General features: G+C 38.9%; 1 protein-coding gene across 7 annotated transcripts in view; it reads right to left on the bottom strand.

The window, feature by feature from the left end:
- DMD (dystrophin) overlaps positions 1 to 24,086 on the bottom strand; it is a 2,140,576-nt gene that overhangs the window by 730,354 nt on the left and 1,386,136 nt on the right. For all 7 annotated transcript variants that reach the window (XM_090061814.1, XM_090061802.1, XM_090061811.1 and 4 more), the window contains one exon: positions 5,192 to 5,367. In XM_090061814.1, the coding sequence (XP_089917940.1) occupies positions 5,192 to 5,367 (176 nt within the window). The remainder of the gene's footprint in view (positions 1 to 5,191; positions 5,368 to 24,086) is intronic.

Genomic DNA, 24,086 nt, shown 5'->3' with positions numbered 1-24,086 from the left:
ATATGATAAATATGAAAAATAGAACATTCAATTTACAATAATCATTTTAGAGGTGAAGCAAAAAGCTTTTGAGCTTTAGAAAAAAACAAACATCATCTATATTCAAAAGTACTCTGTTAAATAGAGCAATTGCTTTGACATTCTTCCCACAATTACTTCAAACTACTTGAGCAGTGTTCTGAGGAGGTATCAGCCAGGTTTAAGATTTTTTAATAGTACATGTATACTGGAATCAATAATAGTTTCTTGAGATTAATATATATTTTTTACATTGTCAGAATGCAGCAATTGCAGGAAAACACACCAATTATAACTTAATTTACTACGAAATGTCATTTTTGGACACCAAAAAGAAAAAAGTGAAACTTTTTAGCAGATATATGGAATGCAGTAGCCTGCCAAAAAAATTATTTTTTTTTGCCATTGTAAAAACTGGAGTTTACAAAGTTTATTCTGTCAAAATTCTGTCAGTCAAAGTTTATTCTGTCAGATTATTAATGGTCCCCCACAGCATGTGTTTTTTGAAAGTATTAGAAGTGTACGCTATTGCTAATTTTCACAAACTGCAAAAAAACCCCAAAACTAAAACAACCTCCTAAAACAACAACAAACAAACAAAAAGAAACCGTGTCAAGGGGGAAATATAGTGTAACACATACATCTGATAAGTATACATACTGCACAAAAAATAAAAGATACGAATGTTCCCTCTCTACTCCACTGCCGATAATAATTCCGTTTTAATTCCTTAAGCTTTTTAGCGAATAATTTAAATTCTTTACTATTCTCAATGGGATTAGACAAGAAACTCAATGTCCTCACTATCACTTTATTTAACAGTTTTTCGTTCACAAACTATTCAAATATTAAAGGAACACTGAAATAGATTTCACATTTACATAAATATTAAAAAAAAAAAAAAAAAAAGATATTCAGGAATAGGCTACTACCAGAGACATATAGTTTAGGATGGGTTGGGTATATTTGTTTTTTTCCCCCAGAATTGTTTATAGTCATAAACAAATGTTTTAATACAGCCAGAAATGTCATTTTAAAAAGACACTTAAGACTGCATGGACTAAAGTGAAATCAGACAATACAAACACATCATTATGATGGTATTGCAACCAACATGAAGATGTCTTTCATAGTTGGTAGGGTCGGAAGGGACCTGAGCAGATCATCAAGTCCGACCTCCTGCCACGGGCAGGAAAGAGTAATGGGGCCAAATGACCCTAGCAAGGTGTCTATCTAGCCTACTTCTGAAGACTCGCAGGGTAGGAGTGAGCACCACTTCCCTTGGAAGTTGGTTCCAGATTCTAGCAGCAGATGATGATCCTAGTGGTCCATCTCCCACCATGAAATTCCATGCCCACCTTGTTCCAAAGGCACCAGCAAGGTGGAGCTGCCTTGACCTGGCTTCATGATGCTCCAGGAAAGATCCAGGTACTAACTCTTAGAAGAGTCAGGGGTGAAGGGACCATCTTGAGTGGAGGCACTGGAGTTGTTTACAAGTCCAGCTGGAGATGTCTTTTTGGTCTTTGATGAAAGGAAGTCCTGGCCCAGACAACCATGGGAGGATGAGCCTGGGTTGACCTGCGGGCTCTTGGGACAGGTGCTGGAAGCTAAGGGCATCTGAGCCATCACCCACACAGACTAGAGAAGACCCAGTTGCTTCCATCCCAAGGCAAACTGGCGACATCCTCTAGATGGACACCAAACATTCCCTGCTGCTGTGATGTCACTGCCTGGCCAGCTCCCAGCGAGGCATGGGGGTGGGCTGAAGATCCTTCCAGCCAGTGATAACCACACAACACTTTGGTTCCTGGAGCCTGAGATGGAGCTCCTGGCCCCAAGGGGGGCCAACTCACTAGCACTGAGCTGCCCCCTCCTGCCCCAACCACTGGGAGCAGAACATTGCTCTCATGTGTCCTTCACCTAACAACAAAGGCAGGGAAACAGAGGAGGGATGAGCCCATGTGATATCCCCTTGGCCAGAGGATCCCCATTTGTCTCCAGGCTGGGGCGGAGTGACAGGTCCATTTGGTTCTCAGCTGCCCCTCTCCTTTTTTGGTTGGCTCTACCCAGAGGCACCATGGGCCCACCCAATGCTTGGTGCTGTACTATCCAAACGGGGGTTGGGGGGAAGAGAAACAAGAGTGAGGTATGCCCTCTCCCTGCCCAGCCAGGAGCAATGATTTCATACCCCACCCCACTCCGCCCCGCCCATGCCTCCCACAGCTAGGGACAGGGAAAGCCCCCCTCGAGTCTGGCAGGTGGGGGGGGAGGATGCTGAGCTGAGTAAAGGCAGATGAGAATGGGCTCAGAGGGGGAAGAGAAATCCCCCCCCTCCAAGCAGCCCCAGTTATTACCCCACACAAGCCCCTCCCTGACACACTACTTAAGTGTCAGCCAAGAAAGCAACCCTCCCCACACCATTGCTCCTTTCTCCCATCTGGGTCCAGTGTCGGTTTCCTCACCAATCCCCTCCCCCCATACCCAAGAGAAGCACAAGCCACTAGAAATGTACCATATTTCCCCACATACCACACCCCCCAAATAAGACCTGTCTCTTGTTATGGGAAAAGGTAAAAGGTTTTTCTATCCCCTACTCTCACAGCGAGTCAAAGGTGAATTCTGCCCATGAGGAATCTAACCAATTGTGAGTTTAACCTTGCCACAACCACTGCCAAACTGACAGCAACATTTGGCTATTGCTCTTCTTCTAGCTCTCCAACAACCCCCTGCAATTTAGCAGTGGCTGTGACAGAGATAACCTCCCCTCATTTCTGACTGAGGGGCACATTATGCTGCAAAACCAGAGGAAGCCAGTCCCTGACAGCCATTGCAGCATCTACATGCTTCTATTCCAGCATAGAAATCAGCTTCCTCATTTCAAACATGCACCCCAATTTCAGAGAGCTTTCATATCTGGGATCACTATCTTGGTCTGTCATTTCACTAGTGTCTTCTGTATGGACATTTCAATTTAAGTGCTTCCTGGGACAGGGCCACTGGAGTGGGTCAGACAGACAAGAAGTTATAACTCCAGATGATTGGCTATTAGTTCTATTTATGAATGCTTAAGCAACATCAGAATAATTAGCTTAGAAGACTTGTTTAATCCCCAGAAAGTACACAGAACTGGTTTGACTGTCATAGGGCAAAGTCTATCAACATAGGAAAAAAAAACTACTGGAGAACAAAGACCATTGTGCGTTTAAAAATATTCTCAAGGATCCAGATTATAGTTACAGAAGTGGAGCATAGACATATCAGAACCAGCAGTCTAGCCCAAAGATCAAGGTAGTTTAATTCCCACTGTTTCTCAGACAGATTGTGCAGCCAGACCTGACATTCCACAGTCTTCCCAGCATCTAGGATGGTTAGTCAAAAGCTAATTAAAGGGCATGTTTAACACTGTAGTCAACATACTCAGAAGCTCATCTGAATCTGAAGGAGCTAAGTATAATAGAAATTTAGGTGAGGTAGACCTATGTTCAGCTTGTCAGAAAAAGACAATAGAAGCAAGAACCGGCATATTAATCTTTTTTCTGGTTAATGCAACGTTGATCATTTAGGGAATAGGATTGCATTATTTCCAGGTAGCAGATTGTTGATCCTATTCTTCTTTACTGAAAAGAATGTGCAAGAAACACGAATACACTCTCGACACAGCCTGGTGCCAAAATAGCATTCAGATACACATCTGTATCTATGAAATAAAGAAGTGCTGTACTGCTGTTGACCACAACTGGGAAAAATTTCACATTCCCAGTCAAAGCTCAACCACTAACCTTCCTTTTTTGTGTTGCTGAAGCAGCTTATAGGGCTATGAAAATGATGTGTTATTGTTTCCTAAGTGTTAGCGCTTACATCAGGAACTAGGGTTTGGTAATACAGCTGGGTTTCAGTTGTGCAAGAGAGTACTTTTTAGCGTGATAAATAAAGGCCAAGGTGTCCCTGGTGTAACAGCCAACATTAACATAACACCTGGAAATGTAGCAGAAGAACTATTTAAAGCGACCTGTTTGGCTTCCAACTGCTACAGATCATTCCCAGTGTTTTCTTCTTTTAGTGAAAGTTTAATGATGATTAAATTCAACAATAACCTTTCATGACTTCCCTCTCTACCTCCCTCCTTCCCTCCCACTCCCAGATGTTAACATCTCTACAGTTCTTCCCTGTTCACAAATCTAAACTGAGAAAGAACAAACTGAGTTAGAACAAAAACCTCAAAAGGTAATCAAATTGTTTTACACTATTGATCTTCCTGCCAAATGCCACATTCATCACTGTATCTTAATGCAAGGATACTCCTTTCTAAAAGTCATATGTAAAGACATAGGTAGCCAAAATCCTACCATATATTAAAACTGCATTATTAAGTCAGTCAATGAAGTCTGGTCAATTTAAGACCAGCTTTTAAAGCTTAGAAAATAAGCTTTTATTATAAAAGCTAACATCACCAAAAAATTTGTTACTGTTCTGGTTTGGGGATTTTTTTTTGTTTTGGTTCATGTTGTTCCTCTGCCTGTTTGTTGGTTTTAAAATTCAGTTGAAATAGTGTCTTAAAAATAATCTTATAATCTGCTGCATTTGTAATTCAAACACTGCAGCATCCTGCTAGAGCAGGAGAACAAAAATTAATTTGAAAATGACATATGAAAATTAAATAGACTATTCTCTTTGCCCAAATGGAATAAAGCATTGGAAGTAGGAGATATCAATAGTGAAAGGAAAATTATATTATTGAAATGAATTCTGACCATTGGAAGCATCCTTGTTACCACCAATAAGGATTTTGTTTTTTTAATATGTTATTTCAGTGACCCCCAGCTAAAAAGTTATTCTAAAGTGCTGTAGGTACTTAAGTGATAAACAATTTTTTCTTTTTTTTCCTGTAAATAATTTTATATTTATGGTGTTTGCTTTTTTAAAAACACTAGCAGAAAGAAGCATAAGAGTGTGAAAGTGTGAGAGAATGGGTGTGAGCGTGTATTTGGTGGAGGCAAGAAAGGGAATGGCTAGAAACGCAGAAGTCCATATGTTAACAAGGAGGCTTCTTGTAATAATCAACAGTCTACTAAGAATAACCAAGAACATCCAAGAATTCAAGGGGTTCCTTAGATTTTTATTTCTAAAAGCAAGTCTGGCATACTTTCAGAACATTCTCTCTTTCTTAACCTACCTCTTTCTTCTCTCTGTCAGCTGTCTGCAGATCTCCTGCCACCGAAAATTCAAGCTCCCCAGTTTTTCCTTCAGTAAGGTAGCATCTGCTGTTGATGACTGTTCAATAATCTCTTCACCGGTTACGTTCAGTGTTTTGACAACAGTTTGCTGTCTTCCAATGCCATCCTGGAGTTCCTGAAAGATATCAAAAAATGTCAAAAATGAAGAGCCATATCTTTTTATTCAAGGATAGATCAAAAACACTTTATTACATACACGTCTGACAGAAAGGGCTCTGTGTGAAAGTTTCTATCCCAAATGCATAAATCCAAATGTGACAAAACAGATAGGTGCCTTTTATGTTCACATAACACATACCTTTTCAGTGCAGCTCTTTATTTCCTTTCTTTTTCTTTTTTCCCCCAAATACTCTAGCATGCTAAACAATGTTATAATGTTATAATGTTCTAATGGGAAAGTCTCTTGAGCAAATTCAATTCTGTGTCCCCACAGGGATGCACCATTTTTAATAGCCTACCCAGTGAGACGAAATTTAAAAGCAACCAAAGTATTTGGGTTCCCTATTAACTGTCAATATGAGCATGGAAAAAGTAATACAATATACAAAGAGATTGTTTACATAGCTGAAGTACTTTTCCAAATCCCTATGTAGACTAGATCCAACCCCAATTGCACGAGGCATAATAATCTATTCCCTTACTCTTCAGAAAAATTGTATTCCTGAGGGAAACCTTACTTATCTTGCTTCTGCTCACACACACTGAACTGCAAAATTACTCACAATGTACCCAGATACTGCAGATAGTTTGATACCCTTCACTGAACATACTTGGAATTTTTTTCTGTATCTTTCATCACTAAAACCTCAATACACAGTTTGTCATCTTGATTAATCATTAAGCAAGTGCAATCTTGAAAGGTGACTTAATTTTGCACTTTGTGCTACTGAATATAAAGTGTGTGTAGCCATTAAAACAGAATCATCTTATCAATGGAGTTAGAGTCATATATTTAGATAAATACATTTTCATAAATAAAAATATCACATCCCTTTTGTCTCCTTATTTATCAGTGCAACGAGAATGACTTTTCCTTCTATAAAATTCAAAATTCATTAACACAAAACTGTAAAACAGTTCTGATAAAGTAAAACAGGTTCTGATAAAGTAGATACAAACTGAAAGAATGTTAAAATTACTTCGCAGTTTTCTCTGGATTTTATTTTTTTTAATGTGGCTGCAAGGCTAAATAAGTATACTAGAGTTGTATTACCCAAGTATACCTGAAAGAGTTGGTAATGATAAACGCAGAATTTTTATATACATTTTTGCAGCCAGAAAGTGGCTTGCGCATGAAGTTAGCTTATTGTTATTTTTCTTTTTATATAATGAAATATTTCACCATTAAGATAAAGTTAATCTTGTTACGATTTAATTTTTATGATAATTTGATCAGCCATTATTAGTGTTCTGGATTTAACCATCTATTTTAAATTTTTTATTGCTTAGCATAAATATATTGAACATACTGGTCTCATGATTTTAGAACCTAAATTTAGTATAAGGAAAATGCTTATGCAAGTTGTTTGTGGAAAGAGGTAACAAAAGAGTGAATGATGTGTGTATGTGACAACATGAAGGAAGACAGCCCTCTTGCAGCAGGTAAAAATAGCTTTCTGTGGTTTAATGGTTAAAGGCTGCAGCAACGTTGAGTCAGCAGTTAAGGATTACCAAATACTAGATCATGCTTCACCCTCATGGCTGAAGACTGCGAGTAACGACCCCGCTGAAGATTGCAGGCAGCAAAGCTAGAAGATTATGAGTCATAGTTGCAACATATTGTATAGGGCGGGGGTCATAAGGTGGAGGCTTGAAATACAAAATGGAAACTTATCATTACTTTACAGACACAGGCTTAAACCATACAGTATTAATATGAAACAATAAATATCAATGCAAAAAATGATAGGAATACAATATAATACAAACATAACAGGACACTATTTACAGTATACAAAGGAGCTTATTACAATAATAGCATACAAGAACCTATCTTAGCTTACATAGTACTACTGGTAATCACTTATAAGGGATAGAGAGAAAGTCAGAAATGGTTAGGGGAAGGGGAGGGAATGTATTTCAAAATAAAAAAAAATGAAAAACTAGGGGTTTTGCTACAATGACTCTTTTCCCCTGGCAGCAAAAGACTCTATGCATGCTAGCTATCCAGTAACTTATTTAGAATTCCAGATTGATTTTGCAGCCCATATGGGTTTGTGTATCCCAAGCTGTCATTATCTACATGACTTGAGTCATACCTTGTGTAGACATATCCTAAATGAAATCTCCTTGACCATTCTGCTGCTTTGATCTACTCCTCAATAGAAACTAGTTTACAGTTACTTCCTTTTCAGGTATTCTTTTGTTTTCAAATTTAAAATCAGACACGGACTTGTTGCAAATACTGAGAAGATAGAATACAGAGCCAGTTAAGGGGATACCCATTTTGGATATCCCTTAAATCAGAGAACTTTTATTTTATGACAGGAATTCACTTGCTATGCTGCAAATTTATAATACCCCGGTGTGCTATACTGTAAACACAGAAAGCTTCATAATCAGTGTGTATCACTGACAGATCTGGTAGCATGCTGAACAATATTCCTGGCACTACAACGTTGGGAAAGTTTGGACACTATTTAGGTTCTGCATTTTGGATGGGTCATAGAAGTTCTTAGCCCCATGGAAGCACATGTATGGTCTTCATGGGCTAACTATCCAATGAGGAATTGAAAAGGTCAAGGGAGTGGAAAGCATGATGTCCAGTTAACAAAACCCCCAACTAAGGCCTGATTAACGGACCAAATTATAATCTCATGAAAATCTTTACATCTCCCATCTGTGATCAGTGGGCTTTGTCCTTGCTTGTCTAGAGCATCAACCTGATGCATCTAATGGGTCTTTAACAGGTGTAGATTACATAACATAAACCCTCTGACACCACACATTAATTACCAGACTGACAAAAGACTTACAAAGGTATAAGTACAGGAACATCCACATCACATTGTTTTTAATTTATAAGAACATAATATGAAACTGAGTTTAGATACTTTAGGGATGAAAAGCAGATTATCAAAAAGTGAAGGAAAAATGAATGGGCAGTTTTTAAGATGATGGTGTACCCATTTTTTTAGATAAATGTCAATAATTTCATTTTACATCTCACAGTTCTGAGAAGCTGGCCCAAGTATAGTCATTGCCATTAAGTGATCTATTTCAAAAGTAAGTATAATGTGATGGCAAACAAGAGTCCTTTTCAAAGCTTCAACATTTAATTCTAGCAATCAGCAGGAGAGTAGCAAGTATTAAATTAAACTTGGCATGTGGAGAACAAGCAGCTGCATAAAAGAGGACAACAGATGCAGAACAGACTATTGTCTAAATTAGTATTTTTACAATCACTTTTTACTAACTGCCCAAAAAGGATGTGTTGTAACCTGGTAGAAATAATTTCTTTACAGAGGGATGCTAGTCTTCATCTGTTGTATCTGAGTATGCAGAATAAGGTACCTGTTATTTGCTTGTTGCTGAGTACATATGGAAGCAAGCTATCTGTTCTGGAGCCTGTTAAACTTTCCTCCTATGGTCCACAGTATAATTTAAAAAATAATGGAAACAATCTTTGAGGACAGAATACATATATCTTATTACTGAGATATAAGAATATTGTTTTAATGGTGCATTTATCTAATATGAATTACAATGAAGCATTTATATTTCTTTCCATCAGTACTAAATACATTCATTATGATCACTGCAACGGTAGTGAATAAAAAATGAATTCCTAGTGATAAAATATTTAAAAAATATTAAGAGTTCTAGCTCAGGGCATTTCTGATTTACTTGTTCTACTGATGTTTCCAGTATTTCCACCTCTAAACCAATAAATCTTTTGACTCTTCTGTGAAATCCTATGAAATACAAACTTTCATTTCTGTCCAGGAAAACTTTTACAATATTTTCTCTGATGCATGATGAAGAGTGTTTGTATCCGAAAGCTTGCAATTAAAGAAATATTTTTGCAAAAATCTTGTGAGCATCAATTCACAAGAAGAGAGTCTTTGAAAAGAGAGAGACTTTTAATTTTAAAAGTGAGCAGCGCCCTATGCAAAGGATTATTCTAGTGATTCCACCCACATGCAATAACCTAATACCTTTAAGCGCCCATGGGCACATCTACACATTCAATTAATTTGCAGGTATAAATTCCAGCTCAGTTTGTGCTGCAGTCAGCTGCTCCTCGGCTCAGTGTCTTCACGTGCACCAGTGACCACAGCAGATAGAGCCAGTGTGGAGCAGCCCGAGGCTGGCAGGGGGTCAGCCTTGGGATCCGGGTGTCATCATCAGGTTGCAGAGGGGCTGCTAAAGTGCAGGGCTGGATGGAAGGCTACTCCCATTCTTTTACACCCTCATACCCCAGCCAGCCTCGTTCACTGTCTACACGAGCATCTTGGTGGAGTTAATTACTCTACTGCGCCCTTATACCGGCACTCGTGTATACAGTGATGCTTTACTGAGCAGCTAATTAGTCAGCTCCACAGTAAAGTGCTCATGTAGATGCATCCAATGTGTTGCAAGACTAAAAGGATTGCAGATTATTTTCAGGTTAGAGGTTGGTCGCTGGAGAGAATTTGGGGCAAAAATGAACTCTTAATAGGGAAATATTTATTGGGTAATATAATCATTTACCTTAAAATAAAAGTTTCATATGATCCACCCCCCTCCCCTATCCCACTCATCTCCTTTAATTAGTTTGGAGAGGTTCCACTAAGTTTTAGAAAGTTGCAGTAAGTATCTTAATCTTATTCCATTTATGCAGCCTCTGCCCCATAATTCTACTTCCTACAAATTCAACCAGATCATTTTCCTTTGCCTTCATGTCCCCAGTTCAGACCTCTCTACCTCATACCGTAAACAAGCCTCTATTCCTAAGCAGAAAACACCTAATATTTAACCATCCTTTAAGCAATTGCTGGTTACCTCTCTCTGTTCACGTTATACATAGTGGTTTTTCTATTTTGCTAATATAAGAGTGGGTTTAAATCTTTCAACTCAGACATTCCTTTCCACTGGATTATAGCCAGCCACTACACTCTGATCATGCAAACTCTATGGCCTTCCTGGCCAGAAGTGTCCCAGAATGCTTTGCGTTGTCTCTGAACTTGTAAGATTTTAAGACAGCAGCCAGCATAGGATAAGCTGTAAAATCTTCCAAGATGAAGGGACTGATAAAAGCATTTTTTTCTTTCTTTGATGTTTTAGATTTCTCTCTCACTCTTTTCATGAGAAAGGGCCTATGCTAATGAAACTATAGCTTGTCCGAACTCAAGCAGTTATTGTCCAGGTAAATAACCTGTTATTGGGAGTACTGATATATCTTAGGAAACCTGCCTAATTGTAAATAACATGTGTACCACTGGACTGACAGGTAGCAGGCTCTTCAATCTGGATAACATGCAGTTTAAAATAAACACCCTTTTCATGTACAAAATATGCAAAATTGCATTTTGTAGCTGAGGTTTTAATTGCACAGTGCTTGAATTATAGAGACAAGGACAGTTACATGGGAGAAGTGATAGTAGTTATGTACCAAGGAGAAGACATTGTACCCATAGTCTTTCACCATTTATCTCCAGTTAACAACCTGTAGCACCTACACTTTTTTTTTTTTTATTATAAGACCTTTCTACATCAACATAAATCTACTGTCAGGATTGTTTGTGTGCAAATCACAGGAACTTGAAGGAGTACAGAAAAACCCTGGTTCTTTAACTCCAAATTCTTTAAGGTTCATTGTTGTAGCATGCTTTCCTAGGGTAGATGGCAAGTCCATGACAGTAATAACCACTGGTTACTTGCAAACAAAATATTATTGTAGAGCAAAACACTAATTAAGGAGGTCTTAAAATAAAGTCTCTGAGCTCTTCTCCAGCAACATTATTTAACAGCCTTTTAAATAAGCCACCCTCTTCTCCCCCACAAGCACACATAATTTACTCCATGGCTACTAAATGATTCCACCAATGAGATCTATTATAGCTACAGAATTAGCAAAAGAAGTCTTTTGATTTAGTCATCTATATATTATGCAATAGTCTTTTATCATAAAATATGGTGGGAATCAGCTAGCTCCATGATTTTGGGGCTCACGGTCCAGGATAAGAATGGAAAAGTTTTCACTTTGTGCTGGACATCAACACAGCTGAGGTAGTGTGGATTTTGATTAGAGAGAGAATTCTTCTGATCCTTTCTATTTCATATCATTGTGTAGACCAATAGCTCACCGACAAACTTCTCAGAAAATTTTCCCTGAGATGTTATACAGACAGCATATCAGAAATACACTTTCCACATGACTTTATGTGAAAAAAGGGTGGAACATTGTTCCCTAATGGTCTAACCACAAACTAAGGAGACGGATTTTTGTTTTTTTGTCTTTTTACATTTCGCTAATAGGATTAGTTAATTCAGCATACCGGTATTAAAGAGGACAGCCAGGCATGCATTAGTTACTCCTTTTATGCAGACATTCAAATAATTTCTATTTATTTGCCAGGGATCAGTAAGAAGATTTTGTATACAATGAAAAATGGTCCATGTCTTTTCACAAAAGTCAAAGCAGAACAGAGCCAAGAGACAAATTCATTCTGGTGTAAATAAAATGTCATTGAAATTGATGGGGGCACGTCCACACCTATTTAAAAATATGGCATTGTTTTTATTTTTGTTCTTCTGGCCCCAGAAACACCTTTTTACATCATCGTAAATGCAGCCTCTATTCAGATTTCTGGCTTAGCTGAAAATGGGGGGAAAAGTTTGTTATTACAAAGGAAGTCTTCTTTAATTACATTTTCAGCCTTATTTCTGAATTCCAGCCCCCACCCCGCACCCTCCCATATTTATTGGGCTCGCATCTAAACTGAAGCTCTAAATATTGAGGTTTAAGTATCAGTATTAATCACTACAGAATCCAGAAAATATGTGCATAAGGGAAGCCCAAGGTACAGTTATTAATAAACAAAGGAAGTAGTCTGGAAAAGCAAGAAGCAAATTTTCAGGTTTTTTTTTTTTTTTTTTAAGATATGCATGTCTGTTTACTGATCCTTAGTTAAAACACTTTCTGATTATGTCATGTGTTAAAGAACTAAATGAAGGTCTTCTCAGCCTCCTATTGACTGGAGTTTTGAAATCACATAAAAAGGCATTCTCCTACAAGACAGATATGAACGTCACAAAAAAGGATGTAGTATTAAAACCTAAGTAACATGTCTGTTTTTGCCCCACTACTCACTAGTATTATTTCCCTCCTATATCATTGATTATTTTTGTGTTATTACCTCACTTCAATTCTTGTTCATGCCATTTCCCTTATCCTGCATTTTACTTTTCACTGTTTTTTCTTTTCATTGCTTTGCTTCCCACAAGGGATGAAGAACATCAATTTCTAACTGAAGGCCTATGAAAAAAAGGTTTACTGATAGGGGCTGCCAAAGGCTGGTCCTACCTCCTACTGAGGCATATTTACCCTTATCCCTTCTGGTAGTATATCAGTGGGGAGTGGTTGCAACCGTCTCCCCACTTTTGGGCTACATCTACTACTCAAGGTTTCTTCTCATTATAATACTTCTATTTATATTTCTCTCTGGTCATTGTACCATACTGTTTCCCATCTATTATAAACTTCAGCTATACACAGACTGTTTAGGAAAATGTACCTATGCACTAAAATGCAGTTGCTAGACAGAGCAAATGCTAACAGCACACAGTTACATGACTGACAGTTTTGTGAAAGAAAGTGGAAAATATCCAATTGGAACAATGTGGGAAATGGAGGTAGACAGCCTTTAATGACCCTTTCAGGTATTTAGACAAAATAATCCTCAATTTTTTGTTGGAAGGTGCTATTTGCAGTAAACCAGAGAAGTTATGATTTCTGTTGTAAGAGTTAAATATGCAGTAATAGAAACTGCTGTACTGCACAGGAACCCACAATGATTTATGTGGAATGGCGGTTTCTGAGATTGAATGATTTCAGCTTCATTATAGGGATAAAAAAATTCCATAGTAATACACCACTTGGAGAGAAGTAGTAACTTCCTCCTGACCACAGGTGATTAAGTTTCATCAGCTCTCAACATCCTGAGCACAACCAATGACATACAAGTAATAATAAGCGACATCAGGCAACAACATCCTGATGTTTAATAAGTTAACTAAAAAAAGCAATTATAAAAGTAAATTCACAGATTCATAGTTTCTAGGGTCGGAAGGGACCTGAGTAGATCATCTAGTCTGACCCCCTGCCATGGCAGGAAAGAGTACTGGGGTCAAACGACCCCAGCAAGGTGTTCATCTAGCCTCCTCTTAAAGACCCCCAGGGTAGGAGCCAGCACCACTTCTTTTGGAAGTCGGTTCCAGATCCTAGCTGCCCTGACCATGAAGGAGCGCCTCCTGATATGTAGCCTAAATCTACCCTCTGCCAGCTTGTGACCGTTATTCCTGGTCACTCCTGGCAGTGCTCAGGGGAACAGGGACTCCCCCAGTGCCTGCTGGTCCCCTCTGACTAGTTTGCAACAGGCCACTAGATCCCCCCTCAGCCTTCTCTTGTGGAGGCTGAACAGGTTCAGGTCCCGTAGTGTCTCCTTATAGGGCCTGCCCTGCTGCCCCCTGATCATGCGAGTGGCCCTCCTCTGGACCCTCTCCATGTTGTCCAAATCCCTCTTGAAGTGCAGCGCCCAGAACTGGATGCAGTACTTCAGCTGTGGCCTGACCAGTGCTGCATAGAGGGGGAGGATCACCTCCTTGGATCTGCTTGAGATGCATCTGTGGATGCATGACAAGGTGCGGTTGGCCTTCCTGACTGCCTCCCCACACTGCCGGCCCATGTTCATCTTGGAGTCAATGATGACTCCAAGATCCTTTTCTGCCTCTGTACTGACAAGAAGGGAGTTCCCCAACCTGTAGGTATGGTGCCGGTTGTTCCTCCCCAGGTGCAGCACTTTGCACTTGTCGGTGTTGAATCTCATCCTATTCTCATCCGACCACCCCTGTAACCTGTCCAGGTCTGATTGCAGCCTATTCCTCCTATCTAGTGTGCCCACATCCCCCGCCCCTTAGTGTCGTCAGCAAATTTGAACAGGGTTCTTTTTACCCCCTCGTCCAAGTCACTGATGAAGATGTTGAACAGTGCGGGCCCGAGGACTGAGCCCTGCGGAACCCCACTGCCCACATCTCTCCAAGTCAAAAATATAATATTAAAATATCATTTTAATATTAAGACAGCTGTGCAACTGCCACTTCCTTAATGATAGTATGCTGTGATAAATAAAAATTAATTTATCATGCCAAATCACAAAGGGTAAGGCCTTACCTTATTTCTGTCTGGGAAAACTACAGAGTAAACCCTACACAGAGGCCAAGAAGGGAATATCCCAACTACTTAAATATTTTGCCACCATCTTATACCATTTTCTATGCCCGTGCATGTTCATATTCTTACATGTGAAAAAAATTGATCAGGCATAAGAAGAGGCACAGGAATAAGCTACTGCTTCAGAATAGATACCTACTACTAGCAGAAAGCAGAAGGGGGAAAGAAAATAAAGCCACACACACACACACAACTCCCCCTTATCTCCATCACCCCAGAAGATTGGTGGATTGATACACAAGCAATAAAATCATTCCCCAAGTCTTGTAAATTAAACTCTGGTTGTAATTGGTTAGTGTTTTATCTAAGGTGTCTAAGGGCATGTAGATTCATTTAGATTGACCTAACCATAGTTAAGTCGATCTAAATGCCCATCTGTGCAGACATTCAGAGGGCTTAAATCAGGCAAAAAATGTTGTGCTATATTGAGCTCACCTGAGAAGTTGCACTAATTTAGCTGAAGATCAGGTCCATCTATCTAGAAAAGGACTGACCTAATCTGGCAAATGCATGTACATGTTCACAGCACAGCCCTGGAGCTGGGGAAGTCCAGCTGCCTATCATCTCCTTACTCAACTCTGACTGCACTACTTTTAGTTCTCTGAACTCCCCACCCCCAGATCAGGCAACTCCTGTTCGTGGACCTGCCAGCCTCCCATGCTGAACAGCTAGTCTCTCCAATCCCATTCAGCCCAAGTTATCCCTGTTTTCCCACACAGCTCCAGAAAAAAGTGAATGCATGTACATGCCACCCCCAGGAGCAACAAACTGCTGTATGTGTCCACTCTTGGTCTAGGTATAGGCAGTGTAAAGTAAGCCTCCTATACCTCAACCAGGTTCACACCCTAAATGTCATGAATCCACAGGTATTATCCATATACCCTTTATTTCATTATTAACCCATACAGATATCTTGGAATAATTCCTTGAGTCTCATTTTGTGTTGTCATCAAATGATAAAATATTTTATTGTTAAACTTAATGACAAGCTTTTGTACTATCAATCAAACTGTTCTTTTCTCTTTTCATAGCATTAGTCAAATATGCTCAATGGTAATTTATTGGTACCGAAAAGTCCTGTAACAAAATGATGGAATTATGCAAACAAGCTTTTAATTTCTGTCAGATGCACTTGTTGGCACAATATTCTTCAGGAAAATATACCTTATTGCATTTTTTAAAATTTATAGCATGCTTTGGATCATAAAACCACATAAATGTATCATGCACAGGTTTCAAAAAGCTGCAGCCTTGAATTAGACACTACTCTGCTACTCTTTAGTCATTTATTTAATTCTCTCTTTTGCCTTATATTGGACGAAAGCATAAGGTTGATTCTGTGCTTCCGTGCTGATACAGCAGTGTAGCTCAGAGAACACAGTAACATTTTAGGGAAAACTGTCCCTTACATGTTCTGCTGAACTTCGCTGTTTGCAGGTGGTTTTAACCATCTACTACACATATTTCTGTCAAAGATTCTAGTGAAAAAAAACAATACATTATTTTTTCAGGCAGTTGTATTATAGGAATCTGGTCTGGAGATCTCTTTTGAGCTCTCAAAAATATACCAAAATAAAACAATAATTTTGTAGTCCTTATCCATTTTTGTAGGTAGGAAATTTATTCCATGTGACTATGAATGTGCTAAATGAAAGGTTAAATAGAAGGAATTATGACATTTTCAAACAGTGTGAGGGAAAAGCAAAAAAAGATGGAAACCAATTTGGGGAAAAATATCATTGAAGATTTAGTATTTTAAAAGCAAGGTACTTTTAAATGTTAAAGATTGCACTGTCTTCATTACAGTTATTCTGAAAAACTGGTTTGAATATATTCATCAAAATGAATGACAGTTACAAACAAAACAATAATAATATCTTCCCAAACCTAATGGCAGAAAGGCACTTATTTTCATCAGTGTCAGCAGTCTTTTCCAGTCATCGACTGTACATGGAAAATTAGTGGAACAGAAAAGCAGTTGGCATTACACTTTCCAAACATCATAATATCATAATAGAGAGTTTACCATCATTTGATCTAATTAAATATGTGTTAGCAGTAGATCATTTTTATGTAATCCATTATTTAAGCAATAGACTGCAAAGGAAAGAGATACTTATAATACTAAGTTACTATGTGTTTTTCTGCTTTTAAGTGTTAGTAGATCTGATATAAATTATTATTAAGCTACCTTTCTCATATTGTTTATTTTATCTATACTTTGGGTGCTATATTAAGAGATAAGCTTTAGTCCTTGCACAGTAACATGTCCCATTTTCAAACACGCTTATCATCCAGACGTCCCACTGAAATCAGCTAGCTATGTGTGCAGCACACTTCTGAAATTAAGACTGCACAAAATAGTCTTAAGAAAGGTAACTCATTAGATATTTGGCTATTGTCCTACTACAGATGAAATCTTACCTCTTGGAGGAGCTGGGACTTGAGATGTTATGAGAAAATGGGATGTGCTACTATCATCCTTGTACCATATAACGGCAGTCTAATCCAAAAACAGGGAAAGGTCAAAATACTATTTTAAAACTGACCGTAATAGGGAAATATATCTGAATCACTCATCCCCTAACATAGTGGAGGTCAATTTTTTTGACCACTATGCCACAAATCAGCCCTGTACCTGCCCCAGGTGCCACCTGGATCCTTTTTCTCATGCCCAATCCAGGAATGCTCTGCTTCCTGTTCCTCTCCCTGTGCTCCTTGACCAAGCTGCTGCTCTGCTTCCTACTCCCTGCACTATTAGCCACTCTGCTGCATGTCCATCTTCTCCATGATTTGTGGCATTCCACTTAGAATCACAGAGAAGTAGGATAAGAAAGCACCTTCAGAGGATCTAGAGGCAGGATCATCACTATCCAAACCACCCTACACACATCCATGGTCTAACCTAATACCAGAACTACAGTCAACCCTGATGCAATCACAAGACGCAACACCTCAACCTGGCACAGGTAAAGCAAGAGGTCTGCTACTTAAGAGAGTCATGTCCCGTGCTACAGTGGAAGAACTTCCCCTCCCTGCCTGCTGAGTCTGTACCAATCTGACCTAGGGGTAAACTCCTTTCTAACCCCCAAAACAGTGATTGGTTTGATCCTGAGCAGAGATGCAAAACCCTCTAGCCTGAAATCCGTGGGTTTAAGTCCCAGGTTGCATGGCAGACCCCATGCAAAATCCCCACTGTTGGCTTTGACCAAAACCCAATGCATCTGAAGAAGGGAACACTTCTCCTCCTGCACTAGCCCCCTACAACAACATGTGTAGCAGCAAGGCGGGGCAGAAGGAGGAAATTCTTTCCTGGCCCCATATGGCAACCAGAGAAGCCCACAGACATGGAAAACTCATTCATAGCCATGGGCAGACCTGGGATTTTGAAAGGGGAGGTGCACATGGTGTGTTGCATCATCACATATAATACAACCTATTTTTCTCTAGTTAACTAGAATATTTATTAATATGCTAGGGCCCCAGAACTATATTATTCAGTTAAAAATCAAAAGGAAAAACAAACCTTTATTGGAATGTTCACTGATTTGCTAGATTATCTATCACATTTAAAAAAAACACAGTAAGCCAAGCCAAAATAGTCAAAAGATATTGTTTTTATTACTCCTGTACTTCTTATAGTTAAATGTACATCCCCTTTTCAGATTCTTGAGCATCTTAACACTGCAGCCATCATTCCACTATTAGTTACTGCCCCACCCCAGTTTATATTAATGCACCTGAATTTACATTTTTAGCTAAAACTAAAAACTGTCTGACTGTCTGTGACCCAGGGACTTCAAAGCCCTGCTGAAGTCCAGATGTACTGTATCTACTTCATTCCCTTCATCCACACAAGCTGTTTGTTGATGAAGGAAACCAAGTTTGTTTGGCACGATCTGTTCTTAGTAAATCTATGTTGCCTGCTCGTGATCAGGCTTTCCTCATTAAAATGTTTGCAAACATGCTTACTTATAATACGCTCCAATAATTTTCCTGGTATCAAGGAGAGGCTAACCAGTTTATCAAGGTGAGGCTAACCATGGGTCCTCCTTTATGATTTTTTGAAAGAGGATGTTGACCCTTTCCCAGCGCTCTGCTGCCTTGCCTGTCTCCCATGACTTCATAAATGATATTGCCAGGGGCTCAGCAATCTCCTATGCCAGTTCCTTCTTGGGATGAATTCATTCAGACCCACCAAAAACTCTATTTCTTTTGTTATCTTCTCCCTCAGCGTGTCCCCTTTCTTATCCAAATAACCATTTTTAGGTATCTGGTTGCAGCCTAACATTTTGTGAAGACTGAGGCAAAGTAGCTCTACCTTCTTTGCATTTCTTGGTAAAAGTTTGTCTTGGCTATTTAACAGTGGACCCACAGCTTCCTTGGTCTTTCATTTCTGGCTAACATATTTATACAACCTTGTCTTATTGTCCATAACCTCCCTCACCAGAAGTGCAGCTCATTTTTTACCTTTGCCTTACTGATTTTGTCCCTGCTAGTTCCTAGCATTTCCTGGGATGCTTCCCTAGTGACCTGCCCATCTTTCCGTTGTGTGTATGCTTTCTATTTGCTTTTGGGGCACCAAAAGCTCATTGTGCACCCCCATTACTACTACTTCTGTTTCCATTGCGGCAGAACAGGTTTTTGTTGGGCTTCCAATACTGTACCCGTTAGAAGAGTCCAGCCCTGCTGATCATTTTTATCTTTCAGTCTGTCCTCCCATAGCATCATGCCTATCAACTCTTATTAAAACCTGTGGCACCCATGCAGCAGATAATCCACAGTTCCTTCCCATTTATTTAAAGCATGAGGGTGATGAAAGAAGGAAAGGGGTGATGGATTGAAAGTTGCAGTATTCTTTGGGAAAACATATTTTGAACAAGCTGTTGAATGTTGTACTAAATTCTATGTTCTTTAAAATAAGGGGCTAATTTTAACTTCAGAAGTTCCATGTGATATCCAATGCTCCTGCAATACATTTTAAAAGTCTGCAAGGTCCAAGTTCCCCCTTCGGTGCACTGCAGGGTTAACAGATTTCAAGGGATCCTGGGCTGCCTTTTTCTCCTCACCTTCCAGAGCTGCTACAGGACTAGGGGCCAAAAATAATCCCTGAGGTTATTCGTAAATCACTATTTGAACTGACAAGATTTCAATCTGACAGCACCCATTTATCTATAGAAAAATAGCCCTCCCTCTGAACAGCTGAAATTATTGAACAGACCTACGTAGAGTGGGCCTAACTAAAAGATGCTGAACTCTTAAAACTCCCCTTTAAGACAAATGGAACTTTTGGTTTTTGGCCCCCTTGAAACATCAGAGCCAGTATTTCTGTAAGTAGCATTTTTGAGCTCTCATTCACTTTCTTTATGCTTCATTTTACAGTGAGATAGAACTTTATATATACATTTTTTCATCAAAAAATCTCACACTGTGAATGAAATATTTGTTCTGCATCACTAATATTAAAAAATGCCTTGTGACAGGCATGAGGAATGTTTCTGGATACTTTTTTCTTCTGTGGAAACTGTAAAATCCTTCCTATATTAGATAAGAGAGAAAAACCCAGCACTGCACTAACGGCAATCACTTTGAGTCTCATAATAAGAAAAATTAATGGCAAAAGGATTTGGCTGTCTGCCAGTGCACCCTGCTTGTATTGACTTGGCTTCAACTGTAAGAAGTAATAAAGGAGTAAATTTATCCTGGGCAACATTCAGTGTGTGAAAGCGGTTTCCTTGTTGCAGAGAATTACTATGATAGTCAAGATGATGAGTTACTTTAGGCTTTTAACTGTTTCCTTACTCAGACGTATGAAGCAGACAAGGTAGGATTTTGTATATAGCAACATCATAATACTGTTTTACACTGTTATAAAGTTTTTCATTATATAAACCTTTTCATTATATGATACCCAGTGAAATGACAAACATTGGCTTGATACTTCACTTTGCAGTTTAGACTCCTTAAATGGACACAATGGAAATGTGAACTGAAATGCTGATTTTTGTGAAAATAGGCTCTTAGAAATGCTAAGGCCAGCAGAAAGACTCACTGAAAAAAGTCTTCTTGAAATAGTTTGTAAAAAGAGAGACTATAAAAAGCTTTTTCATTGCCTGTAAACCAAACGTCATAACACTAAAAATTTCAAAAATAAACAGGGTTTCCTGATTTGGGGGCAAGCCAGGAGCTTCCTGAGAAGCCATTTGATTAGGGATCCCAAATGCAAAGGTCAAGAGCCGAATCCAAAGTCACGTAGATGTCTAACTGATTTATGGGACTAAATTCCCATTGATTTCAAAGGAAAGTTAGATACATAAATAAATTTGTGGATCTGGGATTAAATATACAACCTTCACTTCTCCTTTTGCTTTTAATTTTTTAGGCTGAAGGCAAGCTACGGCTGCACCCTATAGACCAACAGAGATACCTGAATTTTCATGTGCCACAGCTTACTTCATCAGATGTTTTGGAAAATGTTGTTAGTCCTAAATATGCCTAATAATGCCTAATCATCCCTCTGCTATGATGTGCCATCTTGGAAAAAAATATCAACCTGAACTTGAATTTTAGATTTCCAGTCAAACTGAAGTCTAAAATGCTTTGCACTGTTCAGAGCTCATCCTCTGAACAGACCACTCTCACCACTGTGCTTTAGACTCTTCAGTATTTAAGTACCTAATAGCCTTCCAATGATATATCCATTTTGTATTTTCATCAGTATAAATATGGCATGTTCAGTCCCAATCCCTTTTATCCAAGCCTTAATTTGAATGCTTTCCTAGGCATACAGAAGTTTGTTCTCTGGAGATACTAAATTTACATATTCTTGTAATTTCTTTTCTGATTATGAAATTCATCAACTTAATTCAAAGTGGTTGCTGTAAACACAAAATCATCTTCAGCAATAAATTTTACCATCTAATGTTATACTCCCTCCTCCCCCCAGTATATTTTATAAAAAAACAAATCAACAAACCTTCCTTGCCAAGAGAGGAAGATTGCTGCTCTGTCATCTTGAACCCAAATCTGAAAATAACCACGTTTTGATATGCTAGAGGCCTCTGAGACTAAAATATGGGAACTGTATAGACAAGCAGACTGCATTATATTTTACCAACAAGGAACAAAGGAATCCATCCACAAAAAAAAACCCAGCTGACAACTTGCAAGGGCACTACGTGGCCCCTGCTGGACCAAGAGTAACTTTAACTCAGCTCTTCTCTCCCTTTAGACTGGTGCACAAGCAGGGCTAGAAGAATAGCTGCAGGAAAGGCAGACTTGCAGGAGAATGCATAGAGAACATATAGATCCGAGGCCAAGTGTCATTAAGAGTAAGCTGAATACCAGCCTGGGGTACATGGCATTTCCTTCTGATGATATGACATTATTTACCCCTTCTTATAAAAACTAACCTGAAGAAACATAACTGACCATACTTTTTCTCTCCTGCCAAGTCATTTCACTAGATACAAGAAAAGCCAAAGGCCTAAAGTTTTAGGTTGCTGCAAATGCCTAGCTTCCCCAGATTGATGGAAACTGAGGGCACTCAGTTCCTCTCAGGTCAGGGTTCAAAATAAATTGCACTGTAGAACAAAGCTGCTTCCTCTGTTAATTGAGGTTGTTCAGGAAAGGAAATGCACATAAAATGAAACAAGTCAAAACAAAGTCTTTGTAACACAACAAGAACCATTCATGGTAGTCAAACTTCATTTTTTTAAATGCATTTTGAAATGTTGAGACTTGTTTATTTCCCCGAATGAAAAAAATAGAGAATACAGGGAAGGGTAAGAATGATGATGCTCTCTCAGGCTCACTGTTCTGACAGTACAATGCATACCTTTTGTATAATACAAGAGCAGCTGCAACTAGAACGTTACATGAATACTTTATTGTGGTCAGGTTATCTTAATAAATGTGACTATAAATTGCACTTGTAATAACACTCACAGTTGTTATCATGATAAAAGAAAAGCCATTACAGGTCATTATTTCACCTTTAACTCCTTCTTTGGAACGTCCCGGATGCAGAGAGACCTCCGAGTGTTGATAAGTAAGACCCAGTATACTCATACAGTAAGAACTGAATATTAAGGAAAAGTAAATGCAGATGATTGTGTGTGACTATTTGGTAATTATTTATCTGAACCGTACACTTTATTGTATACAATAACATTACTAAAGTTTGGTTTGTTGGTTTTTTTGAGTCATCCCTTCTATGGAAAACATTTCCCCCGCCCCTTGAATCTTGCAAATATTTCTGCCATTCTATGGCACTGGCACATACCCTTTCCTTTCCTAGCACCCTGACAAAGAGAAAGGTTGAACAGACGGGGAAAGGTAATAACAGTCCTGTAATGAATATTCATATGGACTGTTTTGCAGAGCCTCTTACCTATAAACTCTGCCAGACAAAATACAAGCCAAGGAGTTACAGTGGAGCTCTCTCAAGCCTGTGTAAAATGGATTAACAGCCAACATATTCTTCTGGAATGGTAGGGGTAGGACAATACTGAGTTTTCTGCTCTGATCAATAGTTTGCTCGCGCTACCATGCAGCCCTGGCATACTTCCTGAGAAAGTGGTTTCATGAAACAGTTTTCTAAAACCCCAGCCCACCGCAACGAACTCAGTTACCTGGAGTTATTGGAGATCTTGCTGAGGTTCTTCCTCATTAAACAGGAATTTTAATAGAGAAGCAAAACATGTCTCACAGTTTATGCCAATGCTGTTTAACATGCAGTGAAGGCACCCCTGGCAGGAAGTTGAGAAGTACCTCTGAATTCTTAGCCAGAGACCCAATTTTCATAAAATAAAGCTAGTTTCTGGCTGTTATGGTTAAAAAAAAATTCAAAATGATACCTGATAGTACCCAAAATGTCAGCATCTGCCTGACAGTAAATGACCCAGATCTCTGCATGAGTTACTGCAAGGTGCCACTCTGCCATGCTTTCTGCATGACTTTGTAAAGAGCTTGAACAACAATGCGTATGAACTGCTTCATTCATTTGCGCGGGTGCTGAAGTATCAATGATTAATTTAAAATTAGAATAAGCTTTAAATACTGGGGCTACATTCAAACCTGAGAGGTACAACCTGGCAAGTGAAGAGAAAAGGGCTGGGTCAGATTTAAGGGAAGTCACTCATGAAAAGTTAGCATCACATCATGTTACCAAAAGAACAACTGGAATAGGTAGAAACATTTAAACGTGTGTGTGTGTGTTCATTAGGTTAAACCACAACATAAATATCTTTCCAGACGTCTACTATAAAGCTGTGACTGCCAAAATGCATTGTAAAATGTCTTGTTATAAATTACAAAAAAACCAAACAAACAAAAATTGCACTTAGAGGGCCAGATTGTTAATAAGAATAATGGCGATCATATAAAAAATGTTATTTTTT

Source organism: Crocodylus siamensis, chromosome 1 (genome assembly GCF_052110815.1).
Source record: "Crocodylus siamensis isolate JL-2025a chromosome 1, ASM5211081v1, whole genome shotgun sequence".
Lineage (NCBI taxonomy): Eukaryota > Metazoa > Chordata > Crocodylia > Crocodylidae > Crocodylus > Crocodylus siamensis.
Note: the sequence above shows the minus strand (reverse complement) of the source record. Positions and strands in the feature narration are given on the sequence as shown.